Source organism: Sphaerodactylus townsendi, linkage group LG15 (genome assembly GCF_021028975.2).
Source record: "Sphaerodactylus townsendi isolate TG3544 linkage group LG15, MPM_Stown_v2.3, whole genome shotgun sequence".
NCBI classification, from domain to species: domain Eukaryota; kingdom Metazoa; phylum Chordata; class Lepidosauria; order Squamata; family Sphaerodactylidae; genus Sphaerodactylus; species Sphaerodactylus townsendi.
Genome location: NC_059439.1, coordinates 29,779,232 through 29,802,157, shown reverse-complemented (window position 1 = coordinate 29,802,157; position 22,926 = coordinate 29,779,232). Strand labels below are relative to the sequence as shown.

General features: G+C 49.2%; 1 protein-coding gene across 1 annotated transcript; it reads right to left on the bottom strand.

Annotated features, from left to right (window-relative positions):
* Positions 1-262: 262 nt before the first annotated feature.
* MAMSTR (MEF2 activating motif and SAP domain containing transcriptional regulator) lies at positions 263-22,369 on the bottom strand. The gene is made up of 14 exons (XM_048517945.1): positions 22,088-22,369; positions 21,192-21,277; positions 15,519-15,584; positions 13,596-13,654; positions 13,033-13,108; positions 11,934-12,083; positions 10,351-10,496; positions 8,205-8,318; positions 7,713-7,987; positions 6,711-6,867; positions 4,474-4,866; positions 3,174-3,311; positions 2,003-2,057; positions 263-1,153 (listed from the first exon to the last, which is right to left on the bottom strand). Exons 2-14 carry the CDS (start codon positions 21,244-21,246, stop codon positions 705-707), a joined length of 2,133 nt encoding a protein of 710 aa, XP_048373902.1. The 5' UTR covers positions 21,247-21,277; positions 22,088-22,369; the 3' UTR covers positions 263-704.
* Between the last annotated feature and the right edge of the window lie 557 nt (positions 22,370-22,926).

Genomic DNA, 22,926 nt, shown 5'->3' with positions numbered 1-22,926 from the left:
GTGGCTGTCCAAAGATTTGCCTAGCTGGTGTAGGCTTCGTGGTTCCGCAAAACCGAGATGGCCCACCAAAGATGTCGTTATCTTGGACCACAGCGTTTCCCAATGACTTATCCAATTGACAAGGGTGCAGACATCGCCCAAGGCAGAGATAGAATCAGAACAACCTGTACAGCAACGCTTGAGTCCAAGAGAGTATCTAAAGTTATTAAAAATTCAGACGGCAACTGTCGATTCCATCCCAAGTAGCTTCCAAAATTGGCTCTCCATTCATTTGGTTTAATGGCATCATAACGATGTCACAGGAAGTGCCATTTTCAAGTATGGTGGCTCGTTGAAGACAATGCTGTCCTGAATCACGATTCTACCCTTCCCGCGCAGCTGGCTAACTCTTGTCCTCCCAAATGTTAGTTCGAGCTATCTCCGGACAGGCACATCGTTGAGAACCGCAAAGGATTCTGGGATAGCCTGGCCTTTCGAGATGGCACTGACCCGACCCGAAGGTTCAGCGACCGAGTTCTTCTAAGGGAGCGTCTGGATTTGGAACCCATGGAAACGAGACCATCCGTGATGAAGCTTGATGCTAACCACCCAAAACACTGCCGTCCTTACCCGTCCAACACTGTTGCCCAATACTGCGGTGAACTTACAAGACAGAAGGGGGATTTTCCCCCGTTCCCTTCAGACCTTCGCTCCCGGCGCCTCACCTACCACTGTTCCACCATCAGGTCTATCATGTGGTTGACGCCGAGGTCAGGGGAATCGAAGAAGTCCGTGCAGAAGATGCTGCCGCCGACGGGGCTGGCAGAGCCGAGGCCTGAGGCAGAACCGGTGGTCAAGGCCTCCAGCCAGTCGACAGCGTCAAACCCTGAACGGGCCCCGCTGCTTTGCCAGGCATCCGGAGGAGACGGGGGCATCTCCAGAGAGTCAGGGGAGAAAACAGAGGACAGGGAGTCCAGAGATGCCGAGGAGGAAGAGGCGGTCGAAAGGAGATCGTAGGGACCAGGGAAGTCAAAGATGGCGGAGGTCACCAAAAAGGGTTCGCTGCTGGGGCAGGGCTTCTTAGGGGGCGATGCTTCTTGGTGGATGAGGGGTGATGGAGCGACAGGGTCAGGGGCGACCTCTGGGGTCAACGCAGGTGCCTGGAGAAGGTCGCCTGGATACAAAGAGGGAGAAACAGAGGTTGTTTTCTTGACATGGTATCCCCACCTAGAGAACCCCAACCCAGAGCTCCATTGTATTAGCCGAAGAAGAAGAAAGAGAAGAAGAAGAAGAGGAGGAGGAGGAGGAGGAGGAGACAGATTTATGGAGGAGAAGTCGATCTATGGCTACCAATCTTGATCTGCCTTGATCTGAGATTGCAAATGCCTTAGCAGACCAGGTGCTCAGGAGCAGCAGCAGCAGAAGGCCATTGCTTTCACATCCTGCATGTGAGCTCCCAAAGGCACCTGGTGGGCCACTGTGAGTAGCAGAGTGCTGGACTAGATGGACTCTGGTCTGATCCAGCAGGCTAGTTCTTATGGAGGAGGAGGAGGAGGAGAAGGAGTTGGAGTTTGGATTTATATCCCACCTTTCTCCTCTGTAAGGAGACTCCTTTCCCTTCCCCCCTCACAACAATAAAACCCTGTGAGGTGGGTGGGGCTGATAAAGCTCCAAAGAACTGTGACTAGCCCAAGGTCACCCAGCTGGCATGTACTGGAGTGCACAGGCTAATCTAGTTCACCGGATAAGCCACCACAGCTCAAATGGCAGAGCGGGGAATCAAACCCAGTCCCCCAGTTTAGAGGACACCTGCTCTTAACCACTACGCCACTGCTGCTCCTAGGACAGAGAGATTCTGGAGCGTGGCTGTCCCAGCGCCCCCCATGACAATTCAAGCAGCCCAGCGACCCCTCCCAACCTTTCCCAGTAGCCCCGGATCTGACAATGTGCTTCTCCTTCAACTAATTCTGGTGGAAGGGCGCCCCCTGATGGTGGGTTGGGCCTCAGGTGTTCCTTTTCTCACCTGAACACACCAGGGGCTCTTCTAAGATGTCTTCGATGGACTGGCTTGGCACCAGCTACACAAAGAAGAAGGGAAAAGAACAGCTGTTATTTGTGTGTTTGTTTATTTCACATTCTTGTGCCTTTGCCTTTTCATCCACCAGAATCCACAGGGTGGCCGAACGTCAAAGGAAAGCAATACATAGGCAAACTTAATTAAAGTCTTGCTGTCTTTTTGAGGAAATTAATCCCAGGGGAAAGAACGGCTCCTTTTTCTAATAGTGCTACGTTATTCTTTCCTGGAGGGTTCCTGCGCTTTTTAAGAGCAACAGGAGTAGCAGAAATTCAACAAGTGAAGCTCCCCCCCCACCAGCTTGGAGGTATGAGGGGGATGCTTCACCTGTTGAATTTCTGATGTCGGTACAGCCAAAAGTCACTTGGAAGAAGAAGAGGAGTTTGGATTTATACCCCACCTTTCTCTCCTGTAAGGAGACTCGAGGTGGTTTACAACCTCCTTTCCCTTCCTCTCCCCACACTAGACACCTTGTGAGGCAGGTGGGGCTGAGAGAGTTCTGAGAGGACTGTGACTAGCCCAAGGTCACCAGGCAGGCTTCGTTGTGTAATGCAGAGGCAAGCAACGGCAAACCACCTCCGAACGTCTCTTGCCTTGAAAACCCTCCAGGTTCGCCACAAATCAGCTGTGACGACCGAAAGCCCCCCCCCGACTTCCAGCTGATTGCCGTCTTTGCTCTTGAGCAGGGGTAGGGAACCTGCGGCTCTCCAGATGTTCAGGAACTACAATTCCCATCAGCCTCTGTCAGCATGGCCAATTGGCCATGCTGGTAGGGGCTGATGGGAATTGTAGTTCCCTATTTATCTGGAAAACGCAGTTCTATTAACATAACAACAACAATACAGTCAAGCTGGTTCTTTATTGTAAGGCTGTGACAAGTCAACTCATTCATGGCAGAGGAACTCCCACCAGAGCAGCAGCCTGCCTGCAAACCATCAGTACAGACACACTGTGATTTCCAAGGTCACCCAGCAGGAACGTAGGAGTGCGGCAACACATCTGGTTCACCAGAGAAGCCTCTGCCGCTCGGGTGGAGCAGTGGGGAGTCAAACCCGGTTCTCCAGATTAGAATCCACCTACTCTAAACCACTATCCTTGCTGGAGAGTGAAAAATGTATACCTGAGCTTTCTGTATGGCCTCTTGGAGCTCTTCTTCGAGGGAGCGGGTCCCTGGGACTGGGTCGGGGGGGCTGGCTGTGATTTCAAGGGGCAGCTCTATGTCCGAATTGATCGGCTCACAAGACGGAGGGCACAAGACCTGGTGGGAAGACAGAGAAAAGCACAGGAGAAGGGGGTCAGCTTCTTCTGCCTCAAACCATGTCCCCGGGCAGTGGCCATTTAGCCACGGGAAATTGCCCCTGCCCTCCTCCTTCCCCCTGGGTCAATACACTGACTTCAAGCCCTGGTGCAAAAAAAATTGTTTGGTCATGGTAAGAGAGTGGGGCTGCCCAAATTTGGGGGGGGGGGGGAAGGGAACTCAGATTTTGCACCAGGCTACGTTTTCCCTACATACGCCTCTGCAAGAGACTATCACAGTGGTGGCGAACCTATGGCACGGGTGCCAGAGGTGGCACTCAGAGTCCTCTCTGTGGGCACGTGCAAACAGAGTGCCCCCCACATCTAGGCTGGCCTGGGCTGGTTGGCTCGACTATTAGCATTAAACCTAAGAGCCCTTCGGGGATAGGGCGGTATATAAGATTAAACAATTAAATAAATAAATAAATAAATAAATAAATAAATAAATAAATAAATAAATAAATAAATAAATAAATAAATAAATAAATAAGAAAGAAAGAAAGAAAGAAAGAAAGAAAGAAAGAAAGAAAGAAAGACCTAGTTTTGGGGAAGCAGCGTAGGTAACCCTGTTAAGCGCTGTTAAACCCCACTGATTTTCATGCGAAGAACTAAAGCGCAATCGTTTACCTGGGAGTAAGCTCGGTGGCTGGCAATGGGGCTGGCTTCTGAGTAAACTCTCCTAGGGTTGTGATTTACCCAATGTATACCTGAGCTTTCTGTATGGCCTCTTGGAGCTCTGAGCCCTTCGGGGGAGGGCGGTTTATAAATATAATAATAAATAAATAAAAAATAATAAAAAATAAATAAATAATAATAAATAAATAATAATAATAATAATAATAATAATAATAATAATAATAATAATAATAAAAATGGAAGAATTGCACGGTTGCTTCAAAGCCACCGACTACCACCGAGCTTACTCCCGAGTAATGCATGCCTTGGAGCCAACCGTTTTTTCTGCACTAAAACCTCAGTATTCAGGTTAAATGGCCGTGTTGGCACTTTGCGATAAATAAGTGGGTTTTGGGTGGCAATTTGGGCACTCGGTCTCGAAAAGGTTTGCCATCACTGGACTATCACCACGACTCCTTTTGAAGAACCAAGCGTGCCGGTTTGCTCACCATGAAGCTGTCTTCTCGTTTCCCCCCCTCCTTGGGGCACTCTCTCTTTGGGATATAAGGTGGCGGCGCTCCCTGCTGGCCGGGCAACGGCAACGCTCCCTTGCGGCGATTCTTGATCCGCTTGTGCATCTCCAACTCCACCCGAAGGTTGTCGCCATGTTGCTTCTGCTCCCGGTGGAGCTTCAGGGCCAGATTTTCAGTCACCCGTTGCTTTTCCCGCAAGACCTGGGCCTCTTCGTCCAGGTCCGGAGGTGCCAAGCGGGTGCTGGACAGCGGAACGGGCGGGGGCTTGCTTCGGGCCACCTGGTAAGGCTTGAGACGCTCTAATAGGGCCGGCTTGGTGCCCGAAACGGGTAGGCCCCGTTTACGGAGCTGCTGGCGGAGTTCCGAAACCTGGAAACCAACAGTCACAATAAAGTAAGAACAGAAAAGTATCCCATAACACTGTACAAATAATAATCTCTTCTGACAAACAGAGGCGTAGCTCCAAGGGGACAGGGGTGGGGGCAGAGGTGGGATCCAACCAGTTCTCGCCACTTCTCTAGAAGTGGTTACTAATTTTTTTCTGAGTGCCGAGAAGGGGTCACTAAAGCAAGCTCCCTGCCCAATAGGGACTGGAGGTGCATGTGTGCGGCGGCGCCACTGTTTGAATCCCACCACCATCGGAACCTGTTATTAAAATTTTAGGATCCCACCACTGGGTGTGGGGTGTGATGCACCGTGAACGCATCCCTGTGGGGACGGAATGGGGGTGTTCCGGGGCAGGATGGGGGCGTTCCGGGGCTGCCCTGGGCGCTTTCCCCCCTTGCTACGCCTCTGCTTCCAAACTATTTGCAAACAGCAAATATATATTAGTTCATTTGTTTGTAGCTCATTTTGTATCGATTTTAAGACTGCATTGATTTTGAAGTTGAATCCAGATGAGATGAAAGCTCTCTGTGTTCCAGGCTCTGTATGATCATGGGACACCTAGTTCTGGATGGGGCTGTATTGCTGGGGGTGCTCATGAATTTATCGCTGTCCTTTGAGGTTCAGGTGATGGTTGTGGCCATGTGGGCCTTCCAGCAGCTCTGTCTGGTTAGCCAGCTCTGCCCATTTTTGAACAAAGGGGTCCTGGCCACAGTGTCACACGCTACTGGTAACCTCTTGACTGGACTACTGTAATGCCTCTATGTGGGGCTGCCCTTGAAGACAGTTCAGAAGCTGAAATTGGCACAGCAGCTGGGCTGTCAGCCAGTACATCTGGCATCACGCCAGTCCTTAAAAAACTGCACTGGCTCCTGATTCTCTCCCGGGCCCAATTCAAGGTGTTGATGTTGATGTACAAAGCCCTAAACGGCTTTGGCTAACTGGAAGGAACGCCTGCACCAATATGTACCTATTCGGGCACTGAGGTCATGGGGGAGGCACTCCTGGGGTTATCACCCCCTGCCAAGGTGTGGAGGCGGGTGCATGTGGAAAGGCTTTCTCAGTGATTTCCCCCAGGCTCTACAATAGTCACCCCTTGGAGATTCGCTATGCACTTATCCTTTATGGGTTTAGGACGGTGCATGGCAAAGACCTTCCTCTTTGTCCAGGTAGTTGATTAGCTTTCTTGAAAGCCCACCTCTACAGCTGCTCGGAGTAGTGGGTCGGGGTTATTTTAAAGCTATTTTTATTGTAGTTTTCATTGTTACATTTGATTGATGGTGTTTTTATTGGGGGTTTTTAATGGTTTTTAACTTACGCAAGCCGCCTCGTACAAGGCAGGATATCAATACTTATAAGTAAATAAATAAGACTGGAGTTTTAATTCGCCTCCCTCTTTGTTCTTGTAAGTTGCTTCAAACACAACTTGGAAAAACAGCACGTAATTCTTCCTCCCTACAAATAAATGAATGCTAAGAAATGAGCAGGGGCATATGAATTCTATAACTCTACAACTGAATCATGTCAGGTCAGGAATGAGGACTGCGCACCATTCAGTTTTGCGCTCCTTGGCTGTTCCTCCACGCCTCTGAGCACCCATCCGTCTTCTTCAGACCCTCCCGCCCACCTTTTCTTTTCGAGATTGCTCCACACAGGTCCAGATTGTCTGAACTTAGAAGCAGAATAAATAGTGCAAAAAGAAGCAGCTCCGTGCAAATCGGCCTGATTCGCATCAGCCATTCCAATCGTGGTCTTTCAGTCACCTCGATCCGCAGCCAGGGAGGTTTGACATTAGCAATTCTCCTGCATTGGCAGCATCCGGAACTCACCGTTAGCTCCTCCAGATTGGCGGACAACAGTTCTGGCTTGGGAGGCGAAGGGAAGGTGGGCGTGGCTGGAGATGGAAGAGGGAGGGAAGGAGGAGGAGGGGGCCCACTCGGTGGGGTGGAAGTCCCAGGGAAGCTGAGCAGCTGCTCCGGGGCGTTGCTGCACATGGGAAAGAGAGAAAGAGAGAGATGAATGTCTACTCGCCCTCTTCATTCACTGTGCTTCATCTTGGAGGAGGAGGAGAAGAAGAAGAGTTTGGATTTATACCCAATCTTTCTGTTCTGGAAGGAGACTCAATGTGGTTTACAACCTCCTTTCCCTCCCTCTCTCCACAACAGACACCTTGTGAGGTCGGTGGGGCTGAGAGAGTTCTGAGAGAAGAAGAAGAGGAAGAGGAGTTTGGATTTATATCCCCCCTTTCTCTCCTGCAGGAGACTCAAAGGGGCTTACAATCTCCTTGCCCTTCCCCCCTCACAACAAACACCCTGTGAGGTAGGTGGGGCTGAGAGAGCTCCGAGAAGCTGTGACTAGCCCAAGGTCACCCAGTTGGCGTGTGTGGGAGTGTACAGGGTAATCTGAATTCCCCAGATAAGCCTCCACAGCTCAGGCGGCTGAGCTGGGAATCAAACCCAGTTCCTCCAGGTTAGATACACGAGCTCTTAACCTCCTACGCCACTGCTGCTCTTAGAACTGTGACTAGCCCAAAGTCACCCGGCAGGCTTCGTGTGTAATGCAGAGGCAAGCAATGGCAAACCACATCCGAACGTCTCTTGCCTTGAAAAACCTCCGGGTTCGCCAGAAATCAGCTGTGACGACCGAAAGCCCCCCCCCCCCGACTTCCAGCTGATTGCCGTCTTTGCTCTTGAGGGTTAACAACAGCAATACAGTCAAGCTGGTTCTTTATTGTAAGGCTGCGACAAGTCAATTGATTCATGGCAGAGGAACTCCCACCAACCGAGCAGCAGCCTGCTCCCACCTGTATGGGATTGTCAGGGGAGAGTTACCTGGCGGGGACCGTATGGAGGGCTTGAACGCAGAAGGTGGCTGGCGACGTCGGCGTCGGCTGCTGCTGCTGGTTCAAGATCTGGAGCTGCAGGAAGACCTGCTGCTGCTGCAGGAGGCGGGCGTAAGCGGCATCCATGGGCACCGGCGCCTGTTCCCCTTTCTGGTCCGGTGGCATATACTGGTGATACTTCAGTTTCTTCACCTTGGGTCTCGGCTCCTTCACCTTCTTGGGGCGGGGCGGTTTCCTGGCCTCAGGAACCTTGGGTGGGGGCGCCTAGGGGGAAAAAATAGCAAAATCCACTTGCAAACAATTATGAATGTGGATCGAAAGTGTATTATTCTGCTTGTGCGGAAGGGGCCACAGAGAGCTAGTAAGACCAGCCCTCTGACCACTTCTTTAGATTGATTCTCCTGAAAATGGCGGAAAGGACTTCTTCATCCCTCCCTCTCAGTTTTTTACCATGCTCATTTTGGCCAGAAAGCACCCCTACCTTGAGAAGCGAAATCGGGGGCTTGGCGAGAGGGCTCCCCCCTCGGGGAGGGAACTCGGACTCAGAGGTGGACGTCGACCTGGCGGGATGTTGACTTGCTAGGAGTGAAGGCAGCTACAGGGAGAGTCAGTGGAAAATACAACTCAGGCTTAGTGACTTCCAGCCTCTATACTTTGGGATCACACCCCCGAAATCTAGCCCTGCTGTATATTTAGAACAGCTTGTTAATTATAAGTGCAGATGGGTCATGACAAGAGCAAGGTGCAACTCATTCCCCTCTGTCTATCTTCAAGGTCGTTTCCTTAACATCCCACAAAGTGAGCGTTGTTGTCGGTACTGTCCCAACGCTACGGACTCGATCCCTCATATCCTGCTTTACTGTTCGAGGTATAATGATATTAGAACCGATCTGGGAGCTTTACTACCTCTAGAATTTATGTTTCTCTCAGACAAACTAAAAACGTCTAAGCTATTGAACAGCCCTAATGTAGAAATTTCTGAAGCAGTTGCTACATTTTTAATCCGTGTTCTACATGATATATAACAATGATCCTGTTTTTGTACTTGCAATATATGGTACTTCTGGTTTATGCCTAATAAAGGTTTTTGGATTGGATTGGATTGGATTGGACTTCCAGCCGCTGCCCTCCTGTTCTGATCCAGACATGCTTAAACTTGTGTGTGGGTTTTAAAACCACAGCCTAGTTCCTTTCAGATGCTCTAGTTGCCCAGGCGTCTTTATCCTAATATTGTACCCTTCATCCTCTTAGGAGAGACACACTCCTACAGCTCATCCCAGAGGGAATACTTCTGTTGAGGGGGCCAGTGAAATCAGCAATTTTCACGTTAAAGCTAATTTTGACAAATTAAAAAAGATATGGTCTGGTGAGCACAGATTTGTTTTTGAGCAAATCCTGATTTATAAAATTGGTTAATTGATGAATCGTTGCTGCCCAGTTTTGCCTCCTTCACATATCAATACATATTAAGGCCTAGAAAACTCCATTCCATGGTGTTTTTTTTAATCTATAGGCTGTAATGTTTTACATTAACCGGAAGAGGGCAGCAAGATCACACCCAATTATTTTCATAGAATCATAGAGTCAGAGTTGGAAAAGACCCCAAGGGCCATCAAGTCCAACCCCCTGCAATGTAGGAACATACAATCAAAGCACTCTTGACAGATGGCCATCCAGTCTCTCTTCAAAAACCTACAAAACAGGAGGCTAAACCCAGAAGTGGGATCCAACTAGTTCTCACCACTTCTCTAGAAGTAATTACTAATTTTTTCAGAGTGCCGAGAAGGGGTTACTAAAGCAACCTCCCTGCCCAATAGGGACTGGAGGTGCGTGTGTGTGGCGGCGCCTCTGTTTGAATCCCACCATCATCGGAACCTGTTATTAAAATTTTTGAATCCCACCACTGGCTAAACCACACTCTGAGGTTGTGCATTCCACTGTCGGACAGCCCTGACTGTCAGGAAGTTTTTCCTGATGTTTAGGTGGAATCTCTTTTCCTTCACCTTGAACCCATGACTCCTGGTCCTGGTCTTTGGAGCAGCAGAAAACAAGCTTGCTACCTGACCAATACGACATACCTTCAAATATCTGTCATGTCACCTCTTAACCAGCTCTTCACCAAACTAAACATACCCAGCTCCCTAAGTCTCTCCTCATAGGGCATGGATTTCTGGATCCGTTCCAGCTTGTCAATATCCTTCTTGAATTACGGTGCCCAACCTCCCAATCTCAAAACGACTTTTCTTTCCCCATATTTTCCAATCCTACGTACTCAGGTGGGTTTCTGGAATACCCTCCCAAATGGCGTCAGCTCAGATAGCCTCTCACCAGCCGCTGAAGATGGCCCATTTTCAAAGGGGAATTGCAACTCTGAAGATTCTTGCTTTAAAAATCAGCTACTTCACAGTGGCCCTGACTTGGATGACTACATTAGCCCACAAAGCGGGGTCAGTCCTTGTTAATCCTTGGGTGGAAGACCACCAAGGAATATCAGGGGCATTAAGCAGAGGAAGGCAAAAAGCAAACCATTCTGTAAGCCTCTTGCCGTGAAAACCCAACTCGGTTGCAACTGCAACTCACTTCACACACCGTATTCGATCCACACAAGTTCATCCACAGCTGCTTACTTGAAAGGCGGCCCCTGAGGAGGTGGTTGGTGGGTTCCCTGGGGCATTTCCTGGAGACGGCGCAAAGCACGGGGAGGAAGAGGAGGAGGAGGAGCTACTGAGATCTTCCTCAAAGGTAAAGGAATCAGGTGCAGCTGGAGCTGCCTCTGGGCAGAAGACAGATAAAAATATGCCTTGGTAAATTTCATTTATTTATTTATTGTACTTTTATCCCGCCGTTTCCCGAAGGGCTCAGGGTGGGTTACAACAAGTTAAAACAGTAAAACCTTAGGTAAAACAGTTAGATAAAACAGTTAGATAAAACAGCCCCATGCTCGATTACATCTAGATTACCCTCCTATAGAGGAGTCCGGCCGCTCCCTAGGGGAGGGTCTTAAGGAAAAGGGTTTACCGGGTGCCTTCTATTATGGTATTACTGCTGTTTTTCATGAAATTTAGTATATTTTAACAATGGAGCTTCTATGGGTTGCTGTTGTTTTAATTGTATAGTTTTGCTCCCGAACTTGTTTTGTATTAGTTTTGTTGTACACCGCCCGGAGCCCCTCGGGGATAGGGTGGTATAAAAATATAAATAAATAAATAAATAAATAAATAAATAAATAAATAAATAAAGAAAGAAAGAAAGAAAGAAAGAAAGAAAGAAAGAAAGAAAGAAAGAAAGAAAGAAAGAAAGAAAGAAAATAAACAATTAAAATGATTAAAAACGCCGACAAAATACTGATACAATTACATAAATAAATGAATTATTTTAAAAAATTTAAAAATAAAATAGATGGCGACTTGAATAAACTATATCGTCTTGTTCCCACTCCTTCACCTCCCCCGCCGCCACGGAGGCTGATAGGGGATGTTAGCGCCGGCTAGGTGGAGAAGGCCTGGTGGAAAAACCAGGTTTTACAAACCCTGCGGAACGAGGACGGTTCAAGCGGGGCTATAACCTCAGCTGGTAATTTGTTCCACCAGACCGGAGCCGGGGCCGAGAAAGCTCGTGTTGAAGCCTGCCAAATATCTCTCGGGCTGGGGAGTTGGAAAAGTTCTTTGGGAAGCCACCATAGCCCAGTGGTAGTACCGTAGGAAGGAGAATCCAGGTTTGACCTCTGCTGTTGGAGCAGCAGTGGCGTAGGAGGTTAAGAGCTCGTGTATCTAATCTGGAGGAACCGGGTTTGATTCCCAGCTCTGCCGCTTGAGTTGTGGAGGCTTATCTGGGGAATTCAGATCAGCCTGTGCACTCCCACACACGCCAGCTGGGTGACCTTGGGCTAGTCACAGCTTCTCGGAGCTCTCTCAGCCCCACCCACCTCACAGGGTGTTTGTTGTGAGGGGGGAAGGGCAAGGAGATTGTCAGCCCCTTTGAGTCTCCTGCAGGAGAGAAAGGGGGGGATATAAATCCAAACTCTTCTTCTTCTTCTTCTTGGGCAAGAGGGCTGAGAACCGCTGCCTCAAATCTTGAAGACCTGTCCCCAGTCACAGAGCTGGGCTGGACGGACCAATGGCCAGACTCTGAAGCAGGCGCCTTCGTATCCCTGCCGAGGGCTATAAGTATCCCAAAGGTTCTCGGGAAAAGAAGAATCCCGCATCTTTACCCGTCATGGCATCCTTGATGCCAGGATCCAACGGGAGGATGTTTTTCTTCACCAACTCAAGTGGTCCAGGGCGATGTAGGATCTTCTCGCTCAGGTCTTCGGCCAGGCGAGCCTTTTTGTCTTGCAGCTCTGAAGGGATTCCAGGAGAGGCTGGAGCAGAGGAGGAAGGGAACAGAATTTCTTTTCTCAACCAGACTGCTATCGACGCAACTGTTTACTTTTTCCCACTGGCACAAGGCACTTTCCTCTAAACGTATAACAACATAATAATCCGACAAACGGAATAAAGAAATCAACAAAACAATTCCCAAACTAACAGTCCCCACTAATGTACATTGCGTAAGCTAACGAGCTCTAAGCAGAATGTATCTTCTACGTACACAGAGCCATCATGAGTCCCCCAAAGGTCTTTCTAAACAAGGAAGTTCTACAGTTCCTCTTAAACATGGGGCGGGTTCCAGATCAAGGGATCCATAAGAAAGAAAGAAAGAAAGAAAGAAAGAAAGAAAGAAAGAAAGAAGAAGAAAGAAGAAGAAGAAGAAAGAAAGAAAGAAAGAAAGAAAGAAAGAAAGAAAGAAAGAAAGAAAGAAAGAAAGAAAGGAAGGAAGGAAGGAAGGAAGGAAGGAAGGAAGGAAGGAAGGAAGGAAGGAAGGAAGGAAGGAAGGAAGGAAGGAAGGAAGGAAGGAAGGAAGGAAGGAAGGAAGGAAGGAAAAAAGAAAGAAAGACAGACAGACAGAAAGAGAGCCAGCGTGGTGCAGTGGTTAAGAGCAGATGCACTCTAACCTGGAGAACCGGGTTTGATTCCCCGCTCTGCCACTGGAGCTGCGGAGGCTTATCTGGTGAACCAGATTAGCCTGTGCAAAACATGCCAGTTGGGTGACCTTGGGCTAGTCACAGTTCTTCGGAGCTCTCTCAGCCCTCCCACCTCACAGGGTGTTGGTTGTTGTGAGGGGAGAAGGGAAAGGAGATTGAAAGCCCCTTTGAAAGTCTCCTTACAGGAGAGAAAGGGGGGATATAAATGCAAACTCTTCTTCTTTTAGAACAGTATTTTACAGAGCTCTGTTGGCCTTCAATGGGGAGTTCAGAAGCCGTGCTTTACCTTCCACCTGCTGTCCCTTGGCAGCGCTGGTCTTGTAGGGCCGGGGCAAGGCTTTCAGCTTTGCGAAATCGTTGGCCTGAGGAGAAGTTGAGGGAAGGAAAGAAGCCCTTTGTTAGCATAATATAACAAGTGTGGCTAATGTTTCTAAGGCCCCTTCCGCACATGCAAAATAATGCATTTTCAAAAAAACAGTTTCACAACTGTTTGCAAGTGGATTTTGCTATTCCGCACAGCTTTAAAGAGCACTGAAAGCAGTTTGAAAATGCACTATTCTGCATGTGCGGAATGAGCCTAAGTCTCAAACAAGGATCTTCAGGTGGGCGAAAGAACCTCCCTAGTTCTTCAGAGCCTCCTATGGAAGCACCCAACCACAGAGGTCAGGCACCTGCTTCCTAGAAGGGCCCTTTCCACCACTGATGCCCGAGAGAGCTTTTTAACTTGCAAAACACAACTTGTGAATGACGAGGTAGTAAATCGCTTTGAGTCCCCTTTGGGAAGCGAAGCGGGGTATAAATAAGTGATTATACATATCAATACGTATAGCACGTCCTAGTGGTACTCACCTTGTTCTGGCCCGGTGCCCCATTGGGCTGCGAGCACGTCGCAAGGGGTTTGTTGAGCGCTGGAGGATCAATAAAGGACATTGGTTAGCACGATCACCAGTGTTTATTTTTCATCTTCGGGACTGCATTACCCCATATGTCCCTACTAGGCCTCTGCGTTCAGCGGAGGCCAATTTGCTGGTAGTCCCTGGCCCCTCAATGATGCGGCTGGCCTCCACTCGGGCCAGGACTTTTACAGCCGTGGCCCTGCCTGGTGGAACACTCTTCCTCCAGCTATCCGGGGCCCTCGCATGAGGACCTTGGTGAGTTCACGCAGGGAGCCTGAAAGACGGAGTTGTTCCTTGGGCCTTTGGGGTGTCCAGCAGCTGATATGTAGTGCCCCTCCCATCCTCTTATATTTTGGGCCCATTACTATCTATGGGACCCATTCTCTTTCTCCCTCTTGGGAGGGTCTAATAGGAATTGTTGCGGGCATTGTTATTATTCGCTGCATTTTAATTTAAATTATTTAAAGTTTACTGTGTATTTGTAATTCTATGTTGTTCACCGCCCAGAGCCCTTCGGGGATTGGGCGGTATATAAGACTGATAAATAAATAAATAAAATAAAATCTTATCTTCTGCTAACATGATCCCTGTCAGAACATCTGTAAGGAAACCCTGAGCTCTCAAAGAAGGAACCCTCTCACACTGACGAAGAAGTCATTTCCCATTCCTTCAGATTATATTATCCACCAGGCACTGCGGAAAGTCAAGGAGTCTCATCTCCAATTCGATGAAACAAAAGCAGTATTTAACGCTGCCTATACCCCCACGCCCACAGTTTCTTGTGCGGATTTGATCTCTCAGACTCACACAGAGTTCGATACCCTGAGGTTTTCAGCATTATTTCTAACATCCTTACATTTCTAGTGGAAGAAAACTTAGAAACACTGAGGCCTGACACCGTTTCCACAACCAGAAGCCGCTGCAGTAGATGTTCTAATAGACTCAGTGGTCCAAGTACCTGCTTGTCTTTGGTCTCTTCCGCATGTGCGGAATAATGCACTTTCAATCCACTTTCAGTGCACTTTGCAGCTGGATTTTACCGTGCGGAATAGCAAAACCCACTTGCAAACAATTGTGGAAGTGGATTGAAAGTGCGTTATTCTGCACGTGCGGAAGGGGCCTGAGCAGAGGTGGGATCCAGCAGGTTCTCACAGGTTCCCGAGAGTCGGTTACTAATTATTTGTGGGTGCCGAGAGGGGGGTTACTAATTGGTGATTTTGCCACGTGATTTTTTGCCTTAGTTACGCCCTCCTCTCCAGCAGTAGCGCCGCAGGAACTTGAAGCAGTCTAGCAGGAGGTGCACGCGGCGTGGCAGCTCATGCCTACATGCGATATTCCTCGCCTTCAAGGACGGTATGGCGGCTGCATCCTTACCACAGCCCCGCCGTCATATGCCCCGCCGGTATTGGCGCTACGCCACAGTTTGAATCCCACCACCATGGGAACCTGTTACTAAACTTTTTGGATCCCACCACTGCCCAACACCACTGCCTGCCTGTAATTACTTATCTGTATTACATATATATTACTGGGAGGGCTATAACAGCCCAGAGACAGAGGACAACCTTTGCCTACTTATGGTCCCAAACTCAACTCAACCCACCACTGCCGTTTCACGAACAATTCCAGAAATGACCATCTACAGTTTTCTAGAGCCAGTTGTACTTTCTTGCACAACGAGCTTTATTGCTAGGATTTAATGTATTTTATAGGTAAAGTGACATTTCCAAGAAATGTCATAACGGCACTAATACTGTAGGAGCACAAGCTTTGATACAATGGGGGATCTGGTCACAATAGTAAAAGAAACGGTATCTTTAAAATCCAGCAGCAGGTCACAAAAAAAAATCCGTTTCCCAGTATTGACATACATCACCTGGAAGGAGATGGCGTTCGGAGAGCTGTTCTTGAGTTCGACGGTGTTGTATCCGGAGCTGGAGAACTATGAAGATGGGACAAGGTTAGGGTAAAGCTAGACAGTGATGGCGAACCTTTTCGAGAACGAGTGCCCAAATTGCAACCCCAAACCCGCTTATTTATCGCAAAGTGCCAACATGGCAATTTAATCTGAATACTGAGGTTTTAGTTTAGAAAAAAAACGGTTGGCTCCGAGGCTTGTGTTACTCGGGAGTAAGCTTGGTGGTAGTCGGTGGCTTGGCTTTGAAGCAACCAAGCAACTCTTCCAACAGGTGAATCACGACCCTAGGAGGGTTTACTCAGAAGCAAGCCCCATTGCCAGCAACCGAGCTTACTCCCAGGTAAACGATTGCGCTTTAGTTCTTACGCTGTGAAAATCAGTGGGGTTTAACAGTGCTTAACAGGGTTACCTACACTGCTTCCCCAAAACTAGGTCTTAGGTTTAATGCTAATAATCGAGCCCAGTGGCCCAGGCCAGCCTAAATTGGGGGGGGGGGCACTCTGTTTGTGCGTGCTCTGAGTGCCACCTCTGGCACCCGTGCCATAGGTTCGCCACCACTGAGCTAGAGGATTATTTCTATCAGTATCCATCCATTTAAAATGCCACTTGTCAATTCAAAAATCAGAATCCTCAAATTGTTGAACCCCACCCCCCACCCCTGACACACACCAGCATAAGAACTACAGGCATTAATATCAATTTGAGCTTCAAACTAAAATTCTGACAGAAAACAGCATGCTAAAAATAGAAATACTGAAGAGACTCTTTAGAGATACTGAAGAGACCACCAAATCACACAGAAAGAACCTCAGATCTGTAAAGGTTCGTAATCTGATTGCGAACCAGAAGTGAAGCGAAGGATGGAACAAACCCTTTTCCGAACAGGATTGCAACTACTAGATCCAGAGTCAAAGGACATTCATAGCAACAATTAGGGTACACCTGCATTGTAAACTGATTTAATTGTTATTCTCTGCCTTTTACACCTGAACAGGAAATTTTGGAATTGTGTTTTTGTGAGAATGCTGAGTGTAAGGACCTCCCTGGGAAACTGAGTCCCCTTCCGCACACGTAGAATAATGCACTTTCAATCCACTTTCAGTGCACTTGGCCGCTTTGCGGAATAGCAAAATCCACTTGCAAACAATTGTGAAAGTGGACAGAAAGTGCATTATTCTGCATGTGCGGAAGGGGGCTGAGTTTCTTCACATGCTCTATGAATACATGTAGTGAGGCCACAAATTTCTGTTCTATTCCTTCGGCCATTGCCTGTTCTCCCGAGCTCTTTTAATCTCTGAGGACGTCAAAAAGTAGGAACCTCGAACAGAATTCTCAGCCTAGTTATAAAACTATAATGGCCAAAGTCAGCTGTGAGGGAAAAGGAAACCATGACAGTCACACTCATTTCTGTTTTTGGCCTAGAGATTATCACAACTGGCAAGGCCCCGCTGTTCTCACGGCTAGTTCTGGCACGGAAATCAGGCTGACCGAACCAGGTCTGAAACAACAGGGGACCGCTTCCACTGACCACAAATCAAGCACAGAGGCATTATCAGAAAGAGTAGACTTGGCAAGAGACTCCCAGCACCAGCTATGCCAGAAGTTTCCATTTGCCTCATGCTGCTCTGACACGAAAATTGGTCTGAGGGCGCTCTGGATGTGGTCCGAGGGCTCTCTGGAGAACCGGAAGATTCACGCCAACATATGTGAGTTGGGTGACCTTGGGCTAGTCACAGTTCTTCGGAGCTCTCTCAGTCCTACCTCACAGGGTGTTTGTTGTCAGGGGGAAGAGGAAGGAGGAGGAGGAGGAGGAGGAGGAGGAGGAGGAGGAGAAGAAGAAGAAGGAGGAGGAGGAGGAGGAGGAGGAGGGAGGAGAGTTTGAATTTATATCTCCCCTTCTCTCCTGCAGGAAACTCAAAGAGGGGCTGACAATCTCCCTTGCCCTTCCCCCCTCACCAACAAACACCTGTGAGGTGGAGTCAAGGGCTACAGAAGAGCTCCGGAAGCTGTGACAGCCAAGGTCACCCAGCTGGCGTGTGACTAGCCCAAGGTCACCCAGCCTCTCCTGGAATCCCTTCAGAGCTGCAAGACAAAAAGGCTCGCCTGGCCGAAGACCTGAGTGAGAAGATCCTACATCGCCCTGGACCACTTGAGTTGGTGAAGAAAAACATCCTCCCGTTGGATCCTGGAATCAAGGATGCCATGACGGGTAAAGATGCGGGATTCTTCTTTTCCCGAGAACCTTTGGGATACTTATAGCCCTACGAAGGCGCCTGCTTCAGAGTCTGGCCATTGGTCCGTCCAGCCCAGCTCTGTGACTGGGGACAGGTCTTCAAGATTTGAGGCAGCGGTTCTCAGCCCTCTTGCCCAAGAAGAAGAAGAAGAAGAGTTTGGATTTATATCCCCCCTTTCTCTCCTGCAGGAGACTCAAAGGGGCTGACAATCTCCTTGCCCTTCCCCCCTCACAGCAAACACCCTGTGAGGTGGGTGGGGCTGAGAGAGCTCCGAGAAGCTGTGACTAGCCCAAGGTCACCCAGCTGGCGTGTGTGGGAGTGCCCAGGCTAATCTGAATTCCCCAGATAAGCCTCCACAGCTCAGGCGGCAGAGCTGGGAATCAAACCCGGTTCCTCCAGATTAGATTAGGAGTTTGTAAGCCCCTTTGAGTCTCCTTATAGGAGAGAAAGGGTGAGATTTAAAGCCAATTCTTTTTCTTTTCTTCTTCTTCTTCAATGCAGAGCAAGTCCGATCCTGGGACAACGGGCTTCCCGAAATCACCTTGTCTAAGGAAGGGCAAGATGGGCATGAGCCAGCCCCACCGTCTCCGAGCAGGCACGTAATACCTTCGGAGGGCGGGACTGCACCGAGCGTTTCTATTCCTGTGCCCCCCTTTTCCCTGCCTGCCCGGGCATTTGTCCCGTTGTCAGCAGCAGCTGGGGGTGACGCCATTCGCTATTTATTTGGAGGGATGGAAATACAAGATGCCCCAACTCCCAGGACAGAGGCTGCAAGAGCCCTTTGGATATGCAAGATGGAGGCGCTTTCACACAAGAGGTCTGCGACAGACACCTTTGGGAGAACTGCAGCCGTCCCCAGCTACGGGGTGCCTGTACCTGTATGATACATATCTTGCAGTGCAGTCCCAGGTGGGAGAGAGACAGGTGGGAAAGAAGAAGAAGAAGAAGACGAAGAAGAAGAAGACGAAGAAGAAGGAGAAGGAGGAGAGGAGTTTGGATTTATACCCCACCTTTCTCTCCCGTAAGGAGACTCAAGGTGGCTGACAAGCTCCTTTCCCTTCTTCTCCCCACAACACACAAGCTGAGAGAGCTGTGATTAGCCCAAAGGAATGTAGGCGTGCAGAAACACATCTGGTTCACCAGATAAGCCTCTGCCGCTCGGGTGGAGGAGTGGGGAATCAAACCCGGTTCTCCAGGTTAGAGTCCACCTGCTCTTAACCACTACACCAGGCTGGCTCAGCTGTGCTGTGGCTTGCTGAGTTGCGGCCAGCAAGCCGACAGGGAACCCACCCACCCCCAACCCCAACGGAATTGCTCTATGCAAATCCACGGGCTGTGCTACCTTTTTGCCCGCGTAAATTCATACGGGCAGATGTGGGTCGTTCCCAGGCTGAAAGGGATCAGGAAGTTGATGAATGCCATCCCTGCCCAGGGAAATTCCCCCTTTGGCGCTGTCACACGCTCCTGCGCCAAAAGTACGCTGCCACCACAGCTGTGCTGGCTCCTATCCAGGGTGCTGCCGTGCCACCCAGTGGTGTAAGTGCCCCCAGAACTGGTGTAAATGCCCCTTATGTTTGCACCAGGGTCACACTGACTCCTGAACAGTTTCACCACCACCCCCGCCCCCTTGGGACTGCACCGTTTGTCCCATTTCCTGTATACGGATGCCTGCTAAAGAATGTTTCTCTATGTCATTTGCTTTGTAATCAATCAATCAATTAACTTTGGATGTCTTTTTTGATACAGATTTATCTCAGCGGTCGAATTTACATGCATTTGCTTTATTGGGGGACGGGTAAGATTTAAAAAACACCTGCTAAGGCTGAAGAAACCTACTGCACAGGAAGCCATATGGGGGCCGTTTGCTACGAACTGAACTCTGCACATGTTCAGAGATGTTCAGCTCAAGGTGCAAGAACTTCTAAAAATGAGCATGCAACTCTGTCCCTTTAAGTGACCCATTACTTCAGCTTCAACAAAGTGTTTATAACACCGAGAGGTGAACTAATCTCTCCGCCTGCTTCAATACAAGAACCATCCGCTATATCTTCATAGCCTAAGGTGGTGGTGAATGAATGCGAATCTGATTCATTAAAGGACAGGTCGACAAGGCCAGGGTTTAACATGATGCAACGTGAATTGGCTGCCTCAGGTTCGCAGCAGATTGGGGGGGGAGGGGCACAGACTACTTTCCTGATGGACACCCGCAAGCGTTAATGTGCTTAAGACTGCTTGAATGGAAGCCACTCCCTCTGATGTTTATGCCCCACCCCTTAACCCAACGGCATGGGAAATGCACTTCGTACATGCGCCAAAAATGTGTATACACCGTAAGAAGCTTTTCCCACCCAATGTAGAGGTCTACTACGAAGCAAGGTTAGGGCAACCTCTAGTGGTGCAGACATGGTCAGATCTGATCCTTGGGGTATAATCTGCTGCGAAGGTCAAAGGGCATGGCCTCTGTGCCCCTGCATATCTCTTTGACCCTTCCCGCATGAGGCAGAAGCAGAGAGAATTACCCAAATTATGCGAATACATGCCAATCAATGTAATTTACATAACCGATCTATGTAAATTAAGTGAATCTTAAATAAATTGACAAAGATCTGCTTATTTGTGAAATCCAGTTTTCTTTGCTACAGATTTTTGTTCACGTACTCACAGCAACTACTGGGTTGTTTTCGTACAGAGAAGATTGTCAAATAATAGTTTTATTTATTAACAGGAATTTGTTTATTTAGTAAAACAAATTAATTTTATTAAAACAATTTCTATTTGTTTTACTTATTTTTTTGTTATTTGTCATTTATTTATTAAAACAAGTACCTTTATTTTATTTGTTTCATTTATTAAAACCAATTTTATTTGTTTCGTTTATCGCTGCAAATATATTTTAGTTATCTGCAGGTCTGATATAATAAGAGCAAACACAAAATATGGAGCTGTTACTGTTCAGAACAAAATTGGCTTGATAAAAGAATGGTGTCAAGTTCCTATAACTTTTGACAACCTTAGTGTTTTTTTTACATAATACTTTTTATTAATTTCCTTCTTTAAAAAACACACTGAACATAAAACATACATGAAACCATTGAAACACAGAAGACATCAACAAATATTAACATGTAACAAGTAACAAATGACCCACATTTACAGTTCCCCAAACATAATCTATCCTACCCCAGCTACCCATAACAATAACACATAATTCAATACTCTTGACAACCTTAGGTGAGGCCTTTTCCAATGCGAACAATGCCTTAATAGTTCCGCTAATTGGATTTTATTCTAGAAATAACAACAGCAACAATAATAAAGACACAGCAATATGCTGACAACTAATTCTGTGGGAGAGAGCACAAACCCCACAGCTATGCATTGCTGAGCCTGTACTTACCAGAGCGGAATTTGCTTCGGATAAGCATAGATCGCTCGGAAGCCAGGAGCGTCATCTTCGGGGTTCCTGAGGTTTCAGACCCAAATCTGAGGGAGGCCCCGTTTACATTCAACAGGAAAAAAAGGGAAACAAATAGAAGATAAGCAATAGAAGCGGCGGCAGTCTTCCTTTCTCCGCACACCCCTTTCTTTGCTCTCTTCCCAGATAACCCAGCAGGAAATCTTTCAAGGCCGGACTCCTAGGCTTTTAAGAGCCATGTGACAGGTAGAAACTCAACAGGTAGAGCACCTCTTAGATGAACCTGAGGGGAGGGCTAGCACACTGTGGTTAGAGGTCTGGCCTAGAGCTGGGGAGAGTTTGGGGTGGCTCCTACCACCTTTATCTCACCTGGTATTTCCCCCTCACTGTCACCTGCCCCCCTCCCACCCCAACTGTCTTTTATCCACACAGTTTCCATAACTCCTGGCTGGAACCGCCTGTTTGGTGTTCCTCTTTCATCGGCCTCCAGTTTCAATCCCGGGAGGTTGACTAGGTGCCCACTCTCTCTTTCAGAGTGCCCTACCTCGCAGGGAGGTTGTGAAAGGAGACTCTGGCATTCCGCCCCACACCCTTTGGGGAGATAAAAAGGCAAGAGATGGGTAGAAAGAGTTATTCCAACCGTGGAGTGCCTGCCTGCATGCCTGGCAGCTGCTAAAAGCACAGGAGCATCGCTTGCCGGGAGAAGTGGCAACTCCGGAATTTTTTACACGCCTTCTTGCGGGAGGGTCCAGGAGCCCCCTTGACACCCCCCACCCCAACCTCTTGAAAGGGCCCCCGCTCACCTCTGCCTGCCTTTTGCCCTACCGGGGCTGCACCCCCCCCCCCCACCCCCAGACGACCCCCGGATTCGAACTCACCGGAATGGAAACGAGCGAGCCTTTCCCTGGCCGCTGGGAATCGCCCCACGCACGGAGCCCCGCTGCCCCCGACGGCTGCCCAAGGGGAGGGCTGTCCTGCTCTCCCTCGCTGCCCGTGCCCAGGTGAGATGGCAGCCGCGGGAGGCGAGCGCACGGAGCTCCGCAGAGGGCTGGGCCGAGGGCTCTGCCCCCCCGCCTGGGGGTCGGACGCCGCCGTGCCCCCCTCCCCGGCCCCGGGCAGCTGGGATGTCCCTGCGCCTCGGCCATGCCCGCCGCCCCTCCCCGCGGGGGCCACCTGCCGCGGACACCCGACACCCGGAACGCCGCGCTGCTGGCTCAGCAGGGCAGCCCACCCCCCACCACTCCCCGACCCCCACCCTCCCGCCGGCGGATGGATCCCAGAGCTCCGCCTGCTGGCCCGCCTGCCCGCCCCACTCCCTGCCCGGGGAACCCAGCAGCCCTGGCTCCAAGAAGCCAGGGCCCCCCACCACTGAGGGGCTCAGGAACCCTGGCTTATCTAACCAGGGTCCCCCACTACTTATCATCAGTTGGGGGGGCGCAAGATTCCCTTCCTTATCTAACTAGGGTCTCCCACTACTTATCATCAGCTGAGGGGGCCCCCCCCAGGGACCCTGACTTGTCTAACCAGCCCCTCCCTACTTATCATCAGGTGGGGAGGGCTCAGGAATCCTTCCTTATGTAACCAGGGTCCCCTGTTACTTATCATCAGCTGAAGGGGAGGGGGGTGTCAGGAACCTTTCCTTATCTAACCAGGGTCCCCCGCAACTTATCATCAGATAATTACAAAACCATCTCCAACAGGGAGAAGAATAGCTGTT

Excerpts from the sequence above, each read along its gene's own strand:
- MAMSTR (XM_048517945.1), bottom strand. The coding sequence starts at position 21,246 with ATGACGCTCCTGGCTTCCGAGCGATCTATGCTTATCCGAAGCAAATTC. Across the intron at positions 3,312-4,473 it reads AACGAGAAGACAGCTTCATG|GTCTTGTGCCCTCCGTCTTG; the intron begins GTGAGCAAACCG and ends TCTTCCCACCAG. Across the intron at positions 2,058-3,173 it reads AGGCCATACAGAAAGCTCAG|CTGGTGCCAAGCCAGTCCAT; the intron begins GTATACATTTTT and ends TTCTTTGTGTAG.